The 18416-nt window shown below is 45.3% G+C and overlaps 2 protein-coding genes across 6 annotated transcripts in view; both read right to left on the minus strand.

Annotated features, from left to right (window-relative positions):
* The window catches only part of grb14 (growth factor receptor-bound protein 14), a 48261-nt gene extending 45403 nt beyond the window's left edge, over positions 1 to 2858 (minus strand). The window contains exon 1 of the mRNA XM_042083275.1: positions 2543 to 2858. The gene's annotated coding sequence lies outside the window, so the exon portion shown is untranslated. The remainder of the gene's footprint in view (positions 1 to 2542) is intronic.
* A 416-nt stretch (positions 2859 to 3274) lies between these two features.
* Positions 3275 to 18416, minus strand: part of cobll1b (cordon-bleu WH2 repeat protein-like 1b) — a 28996-nt gene continuing 13854 nt past the window's right edge. For all 5 annotated transcript variants that reach the window (XM_042083198.1, XM_042083217.1, XM_042083206.1 and 2 more), the window contains 12 exons: positions 17141 to 17335; positions 14699 to 14906; positions 14088 to 14313; positions 13697 to 13738; positions 13472 to 13581; positions 12979 to 13212; positions 12541 to 12688; positions 8273 to 8585; positions 8042 to 8130; positions 6019 to 7595; positions 3998 to 4162; positions 3275 to 3871 (listed from right to left, as the gene is read on the minus strand). In XM_042083198.1, the coding sequence (XP_041939132.1) occupies positions 3800 to 3871; positions 3998 to 4162; positions 6019 to 7595; positions 8042 to 8130; positions 8273 to 8585; positions 12541 to 12688; positions 12979 to 13212; positions 13472 to 13581; positions 13697 to 13738; positions 14088 to 14313; positions 14699 to 14906; positions 17141 to 17335 (3379 nt within the window). In that variant the 3' untranslated portion in view covers positions 3275 to 3799. The remainder of the gene's footprint in view (positions 3872 to 3997; positions 4163 to 6018; positions 7596 to 8041; positions 8131 to 8272; positions 8586 to 12540; positions 12689 to 12978; positions 13213 to 13471; positions 13582 to 13696; positions 13739 to 14087; positions 14314 to 14698; positions 14907 to 17140; positions 17336 to 18416) is intronic.

Consider the following 18416-nt stretch of genomic DNA (forward strand, 5'->3'; position numbering starts at 1 on the left):
TTTGATTACTGGGCAAACCCGGAATTAACTGTTAAGACCATGTGCACCGAATAGAAGCTTAATCTGTGTTTTTCTTTCTGCCACTTTTAACACAACCGTTTTTATGAACAGTGTTAGTTGCAAATGCCTGGGCGGCTACAAAGTCCTATATATACGTGACAATTCTGTTTGACCCTCTCTGTGCAAAAACCAAGCAGCCTAATACTTATCAAGAAGGACTATGGAGACCACAATAAAACAAATACAATGGTAACAATGATTACCCGTATATTTACAAATGATGTGTAAGCTTCTTTATTGGTTAACTAATCCCGAATTATGCATAATGCAGACTGCTAGCTTCAGTGATCCCAGATTTACTGACGTGCATAGACAACAGTTATGCCCAAAGAGGCATGAAATTAGTAAAACTTATAGACTGTGCTTTCTTTTAACCATAATCCTTTTTTTAAAAGGATCATTCAAAATAGAGTGTGTTTTAGAATAGCAGCTTTGTCTACGTATGTTTCCTTACTGAGTATACAAATGATACGACTTAAGTGACACTTGTGTAATGTGTGTAATAAGATTTCCATCTTCCTATGACTGTTTTTATTTCTTACCTCCTTCGCCCTTTTGTATAATGTTAGCCACTGGGTTGGCAGTTGTGAGCTAACATCTGTGAAAACCTGTTCACTAAATAACTGGTTCCAAAGAAAAACCGGTTGAGGGGTGGCAATCTCACAGCCCCACTATTTCAGCATGCAAACTGGAGTCATACAAAAGACATGAACAATACACAAGAACATGTAATTACAGCCTAGCATGCTCCCGAAACACTTAGACACAGGCTGGTGCCCTGCACCACAATACCTGCATTCTTTCTCGCCAATGGCCTTAATGTAGCATTAACATGGAACCCATGCAACCAACACACACACACACACACTGTGTGTCTGCCACTAAATACTTGGATAACTCAAGAAGACAAAGAGAGCGAAGTCTGTGAAGCATGATCCTCCAAGTGTATGCAAGAGAGTTGGGAGCGTGAATAGGACTCAGCCTTCATATTGTTGCCGCTAAATGGGAATAATTTAGAGGCCTCCTTATCAGTGCTAAATATACACAGGCTGATGCACTCTCACACAGACAGACACACACACACACAGACCCTCTCTCTCTCTCTCTCTCTCTCTCTCTCTCTCTTTCTCTCAGAAACACATACACTCAACACTTACAATAGCCAGCTCATCCATACACATGAATTTAACAACATTTAATTCAAGGGTTTCACTGGTATGTAGGCTACACAAGCTGATTAAGGTTGCTTATGGTAAACATACAGAAAGTCCACCAAAATGTCTTATTGATTGTGTCTGAGTAATTGATGTTCTTCCGTGTCTGGGAATTGATCGGATATCAATCTCACTAAATAGCAAAACTGAATACAATAGAACAGTAACAGGCCTACTGAAACTGTCATGCCTGCTAAACACTGTCCCAAAGTCCTTCAAATATTTGTTCATCTTATTTTGTTCTTATGTTCTTATGAAATATTGTTCAATAATTGAATTTCCCCTGGGGATCAATAAAGTATCTATCTATCTATCTATCTATCTAATATGCATCAGGGACTATGAATTTAACCACTCTCTTCTCTGGAAAAAAATATGTTTTAATCTTGAATGTCTCAAGGGGTCTTTAATCAGAGGTTAGTTTTCTCATATTTAAAGGGTGATAGGATTGTAATATGATTCCATTCATACATATATTTACATGTCCATTAAAATGTGGGCCTACCTAATCAACCTGTTCGGTATCACTGTGGAACGCGTATTAAAGTTGCCTACTGACACGTCTGATTTCATATTTGCCGTTCTCCCATTTGACAACAGATGGCAGTCGCAAGGGATGTAGACTACAGTAATTGTGCACTTTGAGTGTGTGTGTGTGTGTGTGTGATGGGACTGTCCTAACCATAGTGTATGGGTATCATAAAAATAATATCAGACCATTAAAGCCTATCGTTACAGGAAAATGTTTAATATTAAGTAAATGTATTTTAATAATGAAAAGGTCTGAAGTGGATGGTAATGTTTTACATTTAATCATGCAGCTGTACCCTACCAAAGAATTACGTTAGTTATGTTTACGTAACCATCTGATCGACAAGCAAGTTCAGTGTCAACCAGTGTTATCACAGGTTCAAAGTGTTCAGTCATGATCATATCAGCGTCTACTATCCAAACAGCCTGCTCAGAAATGTCTGCGTAAATACTGGTTAAGCACGGAAAACAAAACAAACTGTGCTACAAACTACTGAACTAGACCAACTTTAATAAGAAATCGTTCGCAAGAGATTTCTGCAAGCTCCTGCGGAATCAAACGAGTGTTCAGTAGTCTGACACACCAGCAGAACTAAATTAGACAATCTAACCATAATTCCATTCGTATGAAACTGCTACAGATCAATTACCATAGAAACAATGCTCACAACCGTGGAATCTCTGCAGGTTTTCCTTACATAAGTCAAAGTAGGCTAACGAACACTGCCCAGCAGTACCTGTTTCTCAGAGAAGTTGGGTGGTGCTCCCTCCTCCCGCGTCTTCATCGCTGCTCGGTCCTTCACTGTCTACAGTCGTCGCACGCGCAGCCGGTAAAAGGTACTCGTGCCCATGCTCTCGTGCTACGTCACGCAAACTTTACTCTGTTACTCCAGCAGACTAAACGTTGCTGTACAGGGTAGAACTAGTTTTGAGTGCAAACCTCCTTCAACGTACGTGTTCATTACTAACGATTCAATACTGTGGCCAGCCGAGCTTACTGTATGTGCGAAAACAGGAACAATAGCGAGGTGTTCAGGGATGCCGTGTACTGCGCAAAGAGCCAATATGTATTAACTCTAAGAAGATTTACACGTTAAGATTTTGTTTATTTTTTCTAAATGGGTTAGTGTTCTTGTAAAGGGCAAATGGATTCTTGTAAAGAGCACACCAGCAGGGCAAAATACCCTGGCTATCATATTGTAACATTGTCAGTCTTTTTTGGGCAACAAATTGGTTGAGTGACAGTTATGTTATGGTGATGCTGTCTAATGCGAACGGTATAGTCGACCCATATATGGCCATAGGTGATAGTCCACACACTACCTCAGACTTGCTCCTAAGGGCTTAACAGTTAGATGCCAGCCAGTGGTAAACATGTTATTGTGAGTGACTTCAGAAAAGTGTGTGAGGTGTAATAGTTGCCTGGTTGTGCAAGTTGATGTACAAATGGAAAGGATAGCACAATGCAATACAGTTTTCATATGATTTAATAGACAGAAGAACGACTTAAGATCTTACAGCAGTTTCAAATCCCGAGCAATATAGATTATACCAGTGTCTTCAGGGCACAGCTTAGTTAACCAGACAAGTAAAAAATGTACTGAGGGACACATTTTGAGAAGTACCATTTTTCACATTGGTATATAATTACATCTTTATTTTATGACTAATAATTTAAAAGGCAAAAACACCCAATACAATAGAAACATTTTTGCAACGTTTACACATACAGAATTCAATATTCATAGGAACCCTCAAAAGTCTGTTTTCAAGCTTACATATGCACCAACTTGTTGCACAATTACTGAGAAATTATGTATTTAGTTGTTTAAAAGTCAAACAAACTCGTTCAAAATGAAAAGAAAGCGAATCTCTCAACATCAGGAACCAAAGACTCAACAGGACGCCACTGGGGTGTGCCAACCGTGTGACAACCACCCTTCGCCACCTCCAACGCTCCCTCCTCCTGTCAACCTCCCTAGCCCACCCCCCGTCTACTCCTCATGTGCCGCCTGCATCTCGCCTGATCTCCGCAGCAGCGTCGTTGAGGGAGGAACTCCTGACACCTGAAAAGGAATAAGAGATGGCAACGCTGTTTATGCCCTCTTTCAATTGTGCTTTCATGTGCCAGTAGGATGCTGCCTATAAATCATGCATTAAGTGGCTGCCGCCACCGCAACTGCGCAACTCACGGGGGGTGTGTCGGGCGCTCCGTTTCCATGGCTGTGGTCCCGCGTGGCCGACTCTTGGCTCTGGGTTTCCGTGGATCCCGCGGCCTCGCCGGCAGAGCTGGTCACGGCCCCCTCGGCTCCCTGTGCACCTGGACATTTGTCGTCTCGCTCCCCATTGTCTGTCACCTGTGTACACCACAGGTACACACACACACACACACACACGCATGCACGCACACACACACAAACACACTCTAGTTAAAAGAAGCAAGATTATTTTTGCCTTTCATTACTGGAGAAAGGAGATACTGCAATGCACAGAAGACACATCTGTGTTTGAACATCGACATTGTTAGGCTTTATGCACCAGGCCTTGGTGGCCTAAATATAGCAGGCCTGGCAGAAAAGGGGAAGCCAGTCACACGTGTATTCCATACAAACTCAGAGTCATATAGCGTTCCCTCTGGCTTTGCAAGGACCGCCATAACACAACCCCTGCCATACACCTTTACGACCCACACATTGCCTAAGGCAAACAGTCTCAGAAGGTGAAACCTATAGCCGTGATTGACAAAGCCCCCACAGCTAGCCATACCCACACAATACCTGAGTTTAACAATAGGCTTTTGATTGGAAATGTATTCTAAGTCTATAGGGAGGTCGCCCTATACTGTGTACATTAGTACTGATGGCTGCGATAGCATTGTTCACAGCTCTGCGGATGAACCCATGTGACCTGTGGAGCACAGGAAGAGCTCACAAAGGAAGTATGCCTTTTTTCCCTCTTTTTAATAGGGGGCAAAGCATTCAATAGATTTTATGACCGTCATAGAACAGTGGTATCACACTCACAAGCTACACATTATCCATGTGCCTGAACACTGACTAAGTTATGGGCATGCAAGTGTGACAGATACAGTACCTAATAGGGGTGTGAATCTCTCATGTAAAAGACGATACGATTCGCATCTAGATACATGGGCACGATTCGATACAAGAAAAGATACATGTTCATAAAAAACGATTCAGTACGATTCGATGCAATGCGATTCGATGCAATTCGATGCAGTTCAAGAATGGAAAGCATTCTGAAAGATTTTTTATAATTTGCTCAAGGTGCACATTAATTTTATATTATCAGTTATCATGGTCATGGTTGTCAATTAGGCAAAAAAATGTGTGAATATGATTATCTAAACAGGTTTGTTTCATATACTGTATTGAAATGAAAAAAGAATAGTCTACATTTCAGTCAAACACAGCAGCCAAATACAACATATTTTTTTTTATAGACTTTATAGATTTTATAGAGTTATATCTGATTTTTTTCATGGAGCTGTAGCCTTGTTGAGGTAAGACAATACCGAAATAAAATAAAACAGTGCTTAAGACACTCTTGGCCTTTTCTCATATAGCCTACAAGAATAAAATAGACAATATCAATGAACTCTCTGGGTTTATTTTGTTCCAACGGTAGACCTAATGCAGAAACCTAATGCCACAAGTCTGAGTGAATATGAACAAAATAATTGGCTAATAATTTGTGCATCGTTTTAGCAAGGTCCAAATTATTATTTAACATTAAGGAAATCCCTTCATCAAACGTAAGGCTATACTCTACAGACTGTCGTTGCTGTTTACTGTTTAATTTCGCGCTGGATTTTGAAAAACAAAAAACTGTAAAACAAACGACCGAGTGCGAGTTGTCACGTGCTTAAGTTGCAGTAGATGTATGGGTAATGAGGTCATTTGACAACTTTGGGCAATGAATGGAGCCAAAAACGAACTGCATTACCCACAATTCCGTGCCACGTATAGTTTCAAAACCGGACGTGGGATAAACGCGCTGCTTGGAACATAAATGAGAGTCTGAGCGAGCAGAAAAGGTTGTGAACCGATTCGTAACAAGTAAATCGATATAACGTCCGGTTCATTTCAGTTTTATTCCGATACGGGTCTTCACGTATCGATGTAGCCGTATCTTACACGTTAAAAACGGATACCGATACGTATCGGTTAATCTTTACACCCCTAGTACCTACCGTGTTTTTTAAGGGCTCTGTCATCTCTCTTATAGGGCTGTGGCCGGCGAGGGGGTAGAGGGGCACTTTGCGTGTAGTCTGCCCAACGGCCACAGGGCCTTGGCTGTGGGAATGGGACCTCTTGACCGCCGAGGACACGGCCTGGGCGAAGCGGGATGGCGAGGTCGGGGAGTAGGGCTTGGGTGCCGCAAAGCTGCGCAGTTTCTCCAGGCTGAGCCCAGGGGAGGGCGGCTTAGCAGGCAGGCTGCCCTGCCTCGTCAGGATGGTATCAGGGTACCCACTGCTGGGGCTAGGACTGGGGCTGGGGCTGGTGGCTGCTGGTTTCTGGGCTGGCTCTGCTGGAGCACTTGCCAGGGATTGCCCCGCCTGCTCCACCTCTCCAGCAGGCTCCCGTGGCGGCGGTGGAGGGAACAACCAGTCTTCCTCCTCCTCCTTCTCCTCCTCCTCCACCACCACCACCACCTCCTCCACTCGCTCCACTGCGGCCTCGTCCCCAGCCTGAGGGCTGGGCTCCCTGGGCTGGCCCCCTGCAGCAGCAGCAGCAGCAGCAGCCTCCTTGTGGCCACCACCAGCACTCTTCACTGCTGCCGAGGTTACATAATACCCAGGTGTTCGTTTGTGCTGTGGCAAGCGGAAAGAGGCAGGTTTGGGCTTAGTTGCGGGTGGAACTTTCTTTTCCTTGGCCTCCCCCGCTGGCTCTGTCGGAACAGCCTGCTCTGGCTCCTCGGGTTGGCGGCCGGCGCTTGCAGCCTCCCCGGCTGGGAGGGACGCTGAAATAGACGTCTGTGAGGGGGACGCGGCGGGTGAGTCGCTCGGCTCGGCCCCATTCCTGAGTGGCGGGTCAGCTCCGGGGGCGGCGGGGGGAGCGTCTGCAGGCTGCGCTGCGGTCGCCGACTCATCGTGAGTCTTCGCCACGTCGTCGTCTACGACCTCGGCCTCGGGAGGGGCCACGGGCGGCGCCTCCAGTGTCAGCTCCACCTCAAAGTAGCGCAGCTTCTCCAGGGACTTCTGAGGCACGATGGTGTAGGTGGTCATGCCCACCTTGGGGATGTAGTCCCGGGTCACCTCATTGGAAGGTTTTGGCTTGGGCTTGGCCTCGGTGACTGGGCCTCCCTTGGCGCCGGTGGGCACCAGGGTAGGAGTGGGGGCTGGGGTGCGGGGAGGGCTAGGCGTGGGGGGATAAGCAACAGGAGACACAGCCTCCGGGCTGGTGAGTTCCTCAGTAGACGTGGCCGTGTCTCTCTGCAGCTCGGCGGACGGCGGTGGCGGTGGCGTTGGCTGGGGCTCGGGCTTGGAGGTGGCCCCGGGAGCGTTGGTAGGGGAAGACGCGCCACTTATTGCCTCGCCCCGTGTGCATTCCTCCAGAGCACTGGCCGCTCTGCTGCCCGCCGCATCCAGTGAGGGCTCCTCTGCCACCTGGGGCTGTGGGGTGTCAGGTGGGTGTTGCGGAGATCCAGCAGCCCCAGGTGAGCGCCTTGGGTCTGCACCACCTCCAGGAAACTCATCAGGCACTGTGGCTTCCTGAGCAGACGAGGCATCCTGCTCACTGCTCTCCACTGCAGGCTCCATACCACTGTCTGCAGACACATGCAGAAAAGACCATGAGGGACTGTAAGCTGGGCTGCTTGTTTCTATCCTTAGTATTGAGTGTGACTAGCTGATCTAGTCTAATCTAGCTGTTACTGTCATGCTCTTCCCTACTCATCTCATCCCAGTGCAGGGTAACAACAGACATCTTAATGCCCTAGACTACACTCTGTTGACATATACACAGGAATATCTAATGGCATTATACACATTTCTTACTCACATTTTAACTTCCTTTATCACACCATTTATAGTTATTTAGTCTTCACGCTCTCAAATATTAATTTAAATATTGCAGGCCTACAGTATGTCATATGAAGAGTAAGATGTGAAAGTCTGAAACCCTCAAACAATCTTTATTCTCAAGTAACCAGGAGGGCTGTAGGAGTTCCATGTCATTCACTGACATCAGCCCAAGACAAAATGACAAATGTACCCTCATCTTCACCCTTGGGGGCAGCCTGTGCTTCCGCGCTTAGCATCTGAGTGGTGTACTCCTCGCTGCTCATCAAGCTGCCAGCTAGTCTGTCAGAGGTAGAAAACATGAAAAAACTTGGGAGAGGAAACCCAAACGCAAATAAAAAACAAACTTTAAACACCAAGCGCTGTAATGGAATGGCTTGTGACAATTACACAACTTTTGTTTTTCACGAGCGAGCGTTCGTACTTGCCATGTGAGGACAGATCACATGACTGATCTTCCCCCGTGTCCTCGAACGCCGAGAGGCTCAGCATGTCGGAGTCGTGGGTTGGCGAGGATGCCTCTCCTGGCTCCGAGTCCATGGAGATGTCGGCGGACAAGTTGAGGCTGCTGTCATCTTCCTGGGTGTGGCCCAGAGCGCTGGAGGCCTGGAGCGGAGAGGACCCCGACTCTTCCCGAGGCGCCGCAGACTCACCCGACTCCTCCTCGACGGGAGTGGGTGCCAGGGACTCCTCCTCCTGCTCCCCAATTTCCTCCAGAGGGGCCTGCAATGGAATTCCTGAAGCATCGTGGGAGAAACAGACCGACCATAAATGGCAGGCACCACCAATACTAAATCCCATAAAATAATTCAAAATTAATATATTATAAGTACATTTATGTAGCATAAAACACAACTTGACTGAATGGGAGCAAGTGTTAGAGAGAGAATGTGAGATAATGAATGAGGGAAAATAAATCAAAGCCAAATAAACCATAAAACAATACTTTAGAGACAACTGTGGTCAGCCCAGGGGAGGTTTTTCAAATAAGGAAAGGCCATTGCATCAGCTTTGTGCTTGCACCTATTATATAATAGCTCAACAGGGTGCTTCCTTTGCGTTTTCAATATTCATTTCAGTGGCGAGGCCAGTGAGAACTCTATCCCAGTTATAGCGCCGTACTCCAGGCCGAGTGAATCGCACTTAATTAAGACGTCTTGCATCTCTCGGCTCCCCAACCCCACCCATCCTCTCTCTCTCTCTCTCTCTCTCTGTCTCACTCCCTCTCTCTCTCAAGCTCCTCATTCAGCACATCAAGGGGCTGTCACAGAGGAATAGTGAAAGCGAGCGGAGAGAGAGAGAGAGAGAGAGGAAGAGAGCGGAGAGAGAGAGAGAAGAGTGCAGCCCCGAAAAAGTCTGGTTACACAGAGGCTGCGAGCTGCGCCTGTGATCTCCAGCTCGGTTGCGGCGCGCCAGGACGTCGGGGAGATTGAGAGAGACGCAGGGAATCTGGGCCTGATCTCCGCTCTGTGAAGTCAATTATGTGAAGTCAGCGGGGGAGGCAGGGGCGAGCGGGAAGATGTGAGCAATCAGAGGGAGAGAGAGGGAGGGAGAGAGAGAGAGAAGTCAAAACTTTTACCAGAAGAGTTTTTTTAATGTATTTATTTATTTATTTATTTATTCATGTAGTGAGTAATTTTTTTCTCTCTCTCTTTCTCCCCACACTAAGATCTGAGAGCGTTGACTTACTGTAAGTGAAACAACTCAAATAATGAACACCCCCCCCCCCCATCCATCCCTTTTTACTTGTGAAACTTGCTATCCATTAGGAACAAAATAACAACTAGTGACTCAAGCAGCACAAAGCTAAAGACTTCTCAGTTCACACACACACACACACACACACACAAAAACAAATTCTTAAAAAACAAAACAGCGGGAGACAGATCCACACTGAGTCTCTGGGGGCCTGAGTCTGTGTGGATGGGAACGACTGGGAGTGTCTGTCTGCAGATTAAAATATCTGATTAGGACGCACTTATGCCTCACAAAGGCCCAGAGTCTTCTTTTTTTACAGAGAAACACGCTATCGCATCTAAGGACAACAATGGATTTTATGAGCACTCCTGGGGTCCCTTGCCTTCGCTTATTCACAAACATTTTTCCAAAAGTAAAACATGTCAGGGCCACAATGGAAGTTTTTGTTGGGTTTTCTTCCCAGGACAAGGCACACTTACATTTACAGAGTTGAAAGAAGTTGCCCAGATAGCCTTTAAAAAGTCCTGAAGGCCTTTAAAGTCAAAGATGGTGGTATATAAAGCCACAGGAAGTTCTTTCTAAGGGAATGTTAGAACTCAAGATAAAGAACACATAGCTCTTGACATATTATACAAAACAAAGCCCTTGACATCCTAAATTAGCCAAAAATGGCAAATGGGACAATGCAAAACAAATACTGGATAGAGGAAGACTCCCATCCACACTACTTCCTAGGCATTTCAGTAAGTGCTCTTAAAATATTTCAAACAAATCTGTCAGTAAACTTCCTGTTTTCATTTTTAAGGGCTTTCGGCCCAGCTGTGACACTGACTGGAATGTGTCTAATAAATGACCTAAGAAAGGAGGTTTGCTCTCTGCATTTTGTGGTTGAGTTTATTCAGCCATATTAAAATGTATATGCTTGGTTTACACTCACAAGCCTTAGAGAACTTTACAAATGGATTCTCTCTTTCCTTATGTTTTCCTGAATTTCCCCTTGCGGATCAATAAAGTATCTATCTATCTATCTATCTATCTATCTATCTATCTATCTATGTAGTATGACCCCAAGTCTACTAACCCATAAAATGTCGTGTTACAGTAAGGTACAGTAGTATTGCAGTATAGTCGTGAGGAAATGAACTGCCTCGGTGAAGTGGATATCAGAATAAAGTGGAGAATAAATAGAGAATAAATAGAGAAATGTGAGTAGAATCAAGGGACATGACAGGCTGAAATGTCTTATTGTGAGTTAGTGTGTATTATGTTCTTTCTACTAGCATGAGTGCACTTATTTACTACTTATCGGCCCTCGAGTCTTGATAACAATGTGTGCTCAAACAAACAAAAAACAAACAAATAAACATAGCACATCAAGAGAGAAACATTACAGGACTGAAAAGATTAGTTACATTAACATATAACAAACAAAATGTCACATTATAAGAAAAAAAAACAATGTTAGTATAGAAAAGAAGACAAGTTAATCAGACAGTGGTGAATCACCAAAACAGGTGAATATTAACAGGAGTGCAGGGAGTGGGAGAAGGAGGAAGAGGAGGCCACCACAGGAGGAAGAAGGCATCAGGAGGAGAGAAGAACAGCACGGCAGAGAAGACAGGAAGAGGCTCACTCGGGCTCTCACACCCCCTCCTCAGAGGACTCGCAGTCTGCAAGGGGGACGAGAGGAAGAGCTTAATATCAACCATGAAAGAGAGATGGAGAGAGAGAAAGAAAGAGAGAGAAAGGGAAAGATGGAAAGACTTATGAAAGACTTTTTTATGGACTTTCTCCATACTAAGGCACAACCGTTGGCTACAAAATATCTCAATATTTAGTTTATAAGGCACTGTAGAGTTTTAAGAGACTTTTATGACAAAAAAGATTTGCAATAAAAGTAAGAGCTGCAACTCTGGATGTTGTTTGTTGTGTAATGAAATACTGGCTTAAATTCCTCCTCACCAAGTAGACAATACATAGTCATAGATACACATTTTATCCTGCCTCAGTGAAATCAATGTGATAATGCACCTTCATGACCACACATCTGGGAATGAAAGAGGCCTGCACTTTTAATAAAATCGTACTCTAACGCCAAAAGGCATTTGGAGACAAGGAATACATGATTTACCAAAGCCTTATTTCGCGCAGACTAAACATAGACTGAAATGTCCAATTTGGGGACTCTTCCAGTCCAACTGTGTGGTGAACAGCCGAATGCTGGGTAACCACCAGTGTGCGTCTGCAATCAAATCACACAATGGTTTATCAGCCTGTGCATTATTTCCAAAATGCAATCTCCTCTGTACAACTAATTTCAATAATTGCAGCACTTTCATGAGATCGTTGTGTTTAATTCCCACACACACACACACACTTCTGGATGGAGATCAACAGCTGTTACTGATTTCCTTGTTTGTTTCTCTTTTTTGTAAATAAAATGCAGCTGCAAACAATCAAATCTAACATTAAAAACGATGACACCATACTAATTACGGGAGCCAGCTGGACTCTGTAAGGAAAGCTGTGGTCACAGGTGAAATATGCAACATACTGATTCCAATGTTTACATCATTATTACTGTTGCCAAACTAAACTCTACTTCAGGGGGAATATAATGCTTTATACCTGGAGATTGAAAGCATTTTAGTAGTTTATACACTTCAAAAGAGGGAAGGGGAAAAAAGAAATCAACGCAGTTAAACCTCTCCTGACAACTGCAATGTCACATTAAGGCCACTAGGAGGCACAAGGTGCAAAGAATTGGGTGCACACACAGACAACGGGCCCCACAAACACTAAGCATTCACATTCTCTGACCAGATCCATTTGATTTCAGAGCTCCAGAACAAAGTGCAGCTGTTCTTCTCTCTGCCAAGCTTCACACTGCGGATCTCACTAGAGGAGCCCTCGAACGCTTAGCCCGTTGACCGGGGCAGAGAGCCACGTGTGCTGCTGTAAGAGCCTGCTGTGTGTGCGCGGCTGCGTTAGTACCTGTCAGACTCCTCTCTGCCGGAGCCTCCTCGGGGGGAGAGGGGCTGGGGGTGGGGGTGGAGGTGGAGGTGGGCGGAGGAGGTGCCTTCCGCTTGGTCCTCTTCAGCGACGACTCGGAGGAGGATGCTCGACTCACGGAGGGATGGTCCTAAACAACGGTGGCACGGAGGGCAGAGTGAATGAAACATGAAACAGAAACATGCATTAGCCAAAACACCGAGGAAATGAGCACATTTGCCTATGCATAATCAGATATATAATTACTTCTGGAGTCTGGAATTTATCAGTAGCTCACTATCAGTAACTGCCTTTATTGAATGATGCTAAGGAATGGTAGGACTGGTGACACACAACAGCTAACAACATTTACACTGAAATCCTGGAGAAGACGACAGCCTCCTTTGCTGAAAGAGTTCTCTGTCTGGCCTCAGCACTTACCTGATGTCCATCTGTCTGTGTGGGAGACTGAGGCTTAGCCTCCTGATCTGCCCCCTGGTCAGCGGTGGTGTCCGATGACATCATGGTGGGGGGCAAGGGCGCTCGCCGCTTCTTTGGCCCGTCCGACGGCATGGTGTTGGAGCTGTAGCTGGACGTGTGCGACGGGAGGGCACACATACTGACCGGTCTCGGTTTCCTCAGGATGGGGGACGCTGGGGCGCTCACCGTCATTGGCTGGACAGAGAGGTAAACAGCCAATCGTAAGCTTGCATTAGCCCCCCCCCCCAACCAACCCCCCACCCAGCCAGCCAGCAAGCAAACGCGGCACAAAGAAGACAAACATGTCGCAGGGCCAACTGAGAGCAAGTATTTGACTGCTATGCCAAAGTTTAAAGAGCAAACAGCAAAACAAACAAATATGTGCATGCCTGTGGCTTTTCCGCAGAACTCGCATAGCTCAGGCGCGCGAGCGATGGAATGAGAGAATACACACCTGATCAGACTTCTTTCGACTCCTCCTGAACAGGCTGAACAGTCCTTTGTTCTCTTTATTCTCTCGCTCTTTCTGACTCTTGTCCTTCCTGGCTGACAGACAAAGTGTATCTGTTGGATGCACATTATAGAAATGGATCAGTTAAGTGTGCATTAGGCAGCAGGGTAACATGAATCATGATGAGAAATCACTCATTTAAGGACAACAAGGTGAGGATGAAGTCACCTGAATGAGTTGGTGAAGGAGGCAGTTCTGTTGGGCTCATTGCTGTTAACAAAACAATTAATGAGATCTGATTCATTATACATGTTTGAAAGTGTATCAACTCATAAACTCACATAAACTTAATGCTCACACCACTTAAACACACAAAATACTATTTGACATTTTGCATTCAAGTACAAGGGGAAGAGAAGGCATGGGGTCCTTTGGGTCTGCAACTTATTTTAGAAGCAGATTTTCTATTGACTCTGTCCATAACTCTCTCCTAGGTGACGTCTGCATTATGCACGCTTTTCTCAAAGTCTGGCTGTATTTTAAAATCAATAAACCAGAAGGATCTGTGGAGAAATGCAAATGCTGAGTTGGGGATTTCTCCTGCGCTTTGATTTGTTACCTTTTGTGTCCCTTGCATAAACTTCCCGGATGCCGAAGTCGTGGAGGGAGTTGGTCAGGTCCAGTGGCTCGTCTGACTGCACGTTTCTCAGCAAGATGGTCGTCGTCGTGTCAAATTCACATTTCTCACAAATGGCTGGCAGGAGATGGTTGAGTGGGACCTTGGGGCTGACTCGGAGAATGGTCTTCTGCGTCTTCTTGTAGTTTATGACCAGGCGCACGGTTGCCTGCACAAGAGGAGAGGGAGCACGCTCACGCCAAAAACAGCCCACAGGAGTGCTGCAAAGTACTTTGAGCTACTGCACTCTACAACTCCAAACACACATGTGGATCACACATTACCCAAAGTGTACAATCACCACAGTCATACTGAACTGGCTCTGGATCTGGCAGAGATAAGAAATAATGTCGGTTTCGACAATGTTCCACCACTTGGATTTTCATGGACTTTTGCTATGTTTCAAGAACTGAATATAACAAAAATCATTTCTGTTGCAGTTAGTTTGGGGCTGGGTGAAATTTTCGGACTATAAGACTATAAGAAATATCAGGTTTTTGAGAGGAGCTCCTGTCTCGTGACTCCCCCTGGTGGATGTCTGAGATGTATGTTACCTCCGGCATCTGAGGCCCGACCTTCTTGTTCTTCTCCTCCATGCCCTTGGGCTTGAGCAGGATCTTCTCGGCCTCCAGGGTTCCTATCAAAGCGTTGGGCTTGAATTTGATGTGGTTCCGGTTTGTGGAGACCAGCTCGATGGTGTGTCCAGACGGGTTCAGATGGTACTTTGCGCAAAGCGTTATTAACAAGTCCATCAAGGGTTTGCTGTAAAATGCAAAAAGAAATAAAAAAATAAAACAATGTTGGAAAACACTACAGCAAAGAATGGGGAAACGATGCAACGCTCCACGGCCATGTGCTTTCAGTACTTCTTGAGCAGCCGCCAGGAACAGTCACAGTAACAAGGATGTTCAGTGGCAAAGACAGAGCCCACCGTGTGCAATGGCCCCTGGGTAATTTACTGGGGAATAAAAACAGCCACAGTGGAAAGTCTGGCATGGCATCTCTCTGGAGGGCTGGTGTTTACCTGATGGATATGCAGTGGAGTATACAGTGTCTTTGTGCCTGAGGAAGCAGCCAGATGACGCACTGCCACTGAGAGAAAAGAAAGCTTCGATTCAAGGCTTCGCTGACTGAGGGGCAACCCAAGTGTCTTTTTTGTTGTGTGTCAGCACTCAGTAAGAATGTTTGGTAATACGAGAGACAAAGTCATGTGAACTGACCTCTTCTGATCCTTTAAAGTGGAAAAAATTCTAGTTACATAAGGGCCGTCTAAAATTGCCATGACACAGTTTGTGATGGAATACGAGGTCAAATTAACTCAAATTTGCTGAATCTAAAATATCTTATTTATCTATTGCTACACAATTATGTGTTTGTGGAAAATGGTTCCTGGACGTCATGCTCTGGTTTTGAACATCAAACTCTTAAAAAAATGCATCATCATGTTTCTTCTCAAGAGCTGCAAGATCACTCCAGTTTAGTGGTAATGGAGGAGAACGTCCTTCCTGCACTCTGCTCCGTTCCTGTGTAACCTTTGAGGAGGGAGGCAGAGTGCTTTAGCAACTGCCCTCCTGCTGCACAATGCTGCCCAGCTGAGAGCCTGCACTCCTGGGCCTGAGAGGGCCTCTGAAATATCATGCCAACAGTTTAATCCTGATCATAATGAGTTCACTGTACTCACTCTTGGAAGGACAGAAAGAAAGAGAGTGAAAGAGAGAGGTAGAGAGAGAGAGAGGGAGAGAGAGAGAAAGAGAGAGAGAGGGAAAGAGAAAGGGAGAGAGAAATAAGGCAAAAGAGCTCTCTTGGAACAAAATTTGGGTTGAGGAAAAAAGAAGGTAAAGAATGCAATGCTTAATCCCTTCATATTGAACTTGGTTTCAATAATAGGCCTGGAAGGGCAAGGAGCAGCACTTAGTCTAAAAAATAAATCGTTTCATTAATGGAACGTGTGAGGTGTGTTTGAAGAGAGCTTTCATGCAGGGTCACCCACTCCAAATGTTTGTCCTATATTATTAGCAACATTGCCTTATAAGGTATGGGGCCAAATAGAGGGGTATTTAGACATTAGTGGTACTCCTTCTAGCTAACATTTTTTTTTCAACACAAAGCCTTGACAGTTGCTTGTAATAAGGGTCCTTCCAGCGAGCAGGCATATTATAGCTGTTGACGTAACACAGAGGAAACCAGCCTTGGGGTCCCGCGTTAAGAAAGCTGTGAGAGATGCAGCAGCGATGATTCGGAAATATGTGAACCATTTCCTCACAGGTCTGCACATCTGGAAATGCAGTATCGCGAAAAACCCCAGGCTCTACACATCATGTTTCAGAAGACACACACACTTGCCACATACCCCACCAACAGCAGGACATGCAGTACTGTATGTCCTGAGAATCTCTACAGAAACAACTAAGACAGTGTCATCTTCACTGTTAACCTCTCTCAACCCTCACTTTCTCTTACTCAAAATTCCTCAGAGCTCTGGAGTGTGTTTCCCGATAGCATCGTTGCTAACTGACAGAGAGACCTTTTCGTCACTCTCGCTCTCTCTTAGCATCTTAACATGGCTTTTGCACAGAAACGGTCTATGGAAACAGGAGAGGAGTGGGACTCTCACCTGATGTATCTGTACGGGCAGGCTGTATGTGAGACTTCCGACCACACCTGTTACGTATTTGTTTGATGATGGTAAACGCACACCTTGTGAGGTGCTCACGATGGTAAATAAGACTTGAATTGAAGTGTCGTGGCACACTCAGAACTTCAATATGCAGTTATTTATTAGACCAACGTTTCGGCTTGCGCCTTCATCAGGGTCATTTTCATGCACAACACAAGTCATTCAGGATTCCGAGACTTCCGACCACAACACAAACCTAACATAAACTTCTAAATGTGTTTGCTCCGGGCCCCGCCTATGATTTAGCCCCTTACCAGAGCTGTAGCATAACATTGCTCTCCAGAGAGGACAGGACTAGGCGCTAGTGGGGGATTCTCACCTGCCGTGGACCACAGTGGTCTTCTCATCCCCCTCGGGCAGCACCACCACCAGGGTCAGGTCCCGCTCCAGGGGGTTGTCCTGCTGCTGTTCCATGGCCGCGCGCTGGTAGCCAAGTGCTGTGGGGGAGAGTGGTGGACCATCAAGGTCCTTCACGGCCGGCGGAGGCGGGGGGGCTTTGCTCTTAGACGATCTCCTGCGGGGAGAGAGGGTGACAAAGGGGCATGGGGTTTAGGACACGCACACTGGTACTACAGTCCACTACAACCGTCCACTCACATACACTTACAAGACATCATGATATCATGATTACATTACAAGAGATACTGTATAGAGAGAACAGTCAAAGTTGGGTTCAAGCCCACTGGAACTAAACCTGTTGGCATGACGGAAAGAGCTACGTTTAAGAAAAAGTAGTTTGTTAGTTTATAAGAAAGTACGTTTATGGGAGAGCAGTGTTAAGTTCCTCTGGCTGGCCTGGTAACTGTATACTTCCTGCCCTCTAAGACAGTAAATCATCCTCCTAAAGTTGCTGTGATGACCAGGTGTGACCCCGGGACAAAGATCTTTGACATAATTCAGACTGAAATGCTACAGCAATAGTGGAAATCAGCCTGATTGGGGATAACTCTGCATGAAATTGAATGAAAGGAATCCTTTCTCCTCAAGTTAAAACGCATCTTTAAATGAGTCCTTGGCCCTACTTAACACACGGGTCACAAGACAGGCAACTGAAGTGATGTATTTACAAAGCTAGACAGAAAAAAAAGAGGTCTTTCTGACAGGACGGATTATAAGAATGGAATAGAATCATCGGTTTTCTGTTTAACACATCCACATGTATTAATTTAGCAGACACTTTAATCCAAAGTGACTTTTACAAAATTAAGAAAAGTATTCAAGATTCTTATTGTAGGTACACTACTACAAAAAGTAGACAATAATCAGTCTCAGACAAGTGACTGGCACCAACACAATTTGGATGCTTGTTGCAAGGTCAGGCCTAATTGACATCTAGAACTGTTTGCAAACGCAATAAAACTGTCACAGTCAACGTTGAGAACAAGGGTTACAGTCACACTAAGTCATATGAGAGAAAATCAACACCAAGCCAGGTCATCTTACCCAAACCCTGACCTCACACACACACACACACACACACACACACACACACACACACACACACACACCACCACCACCACACCACACAACACCACATATGCTACACTTTGCATAATCTCTGCAATTACATAATACTTTGTCTGAGGATTGTGTTG

Source organism: Alosa sapidissima, chromosome 2 (assembly GCF_018492685.1).
Source record: "Alosa sapidissima isolate fAloSap1 chromosome 2, fAloSap1.pri, whole genome shotgun sequence".
Lineage (NCBI taxonomy): Eukaryota > Metazoa > Chordata > Actinopteri > Clupeiformes > Clupeidae > Alosa > Alosa sapidissima.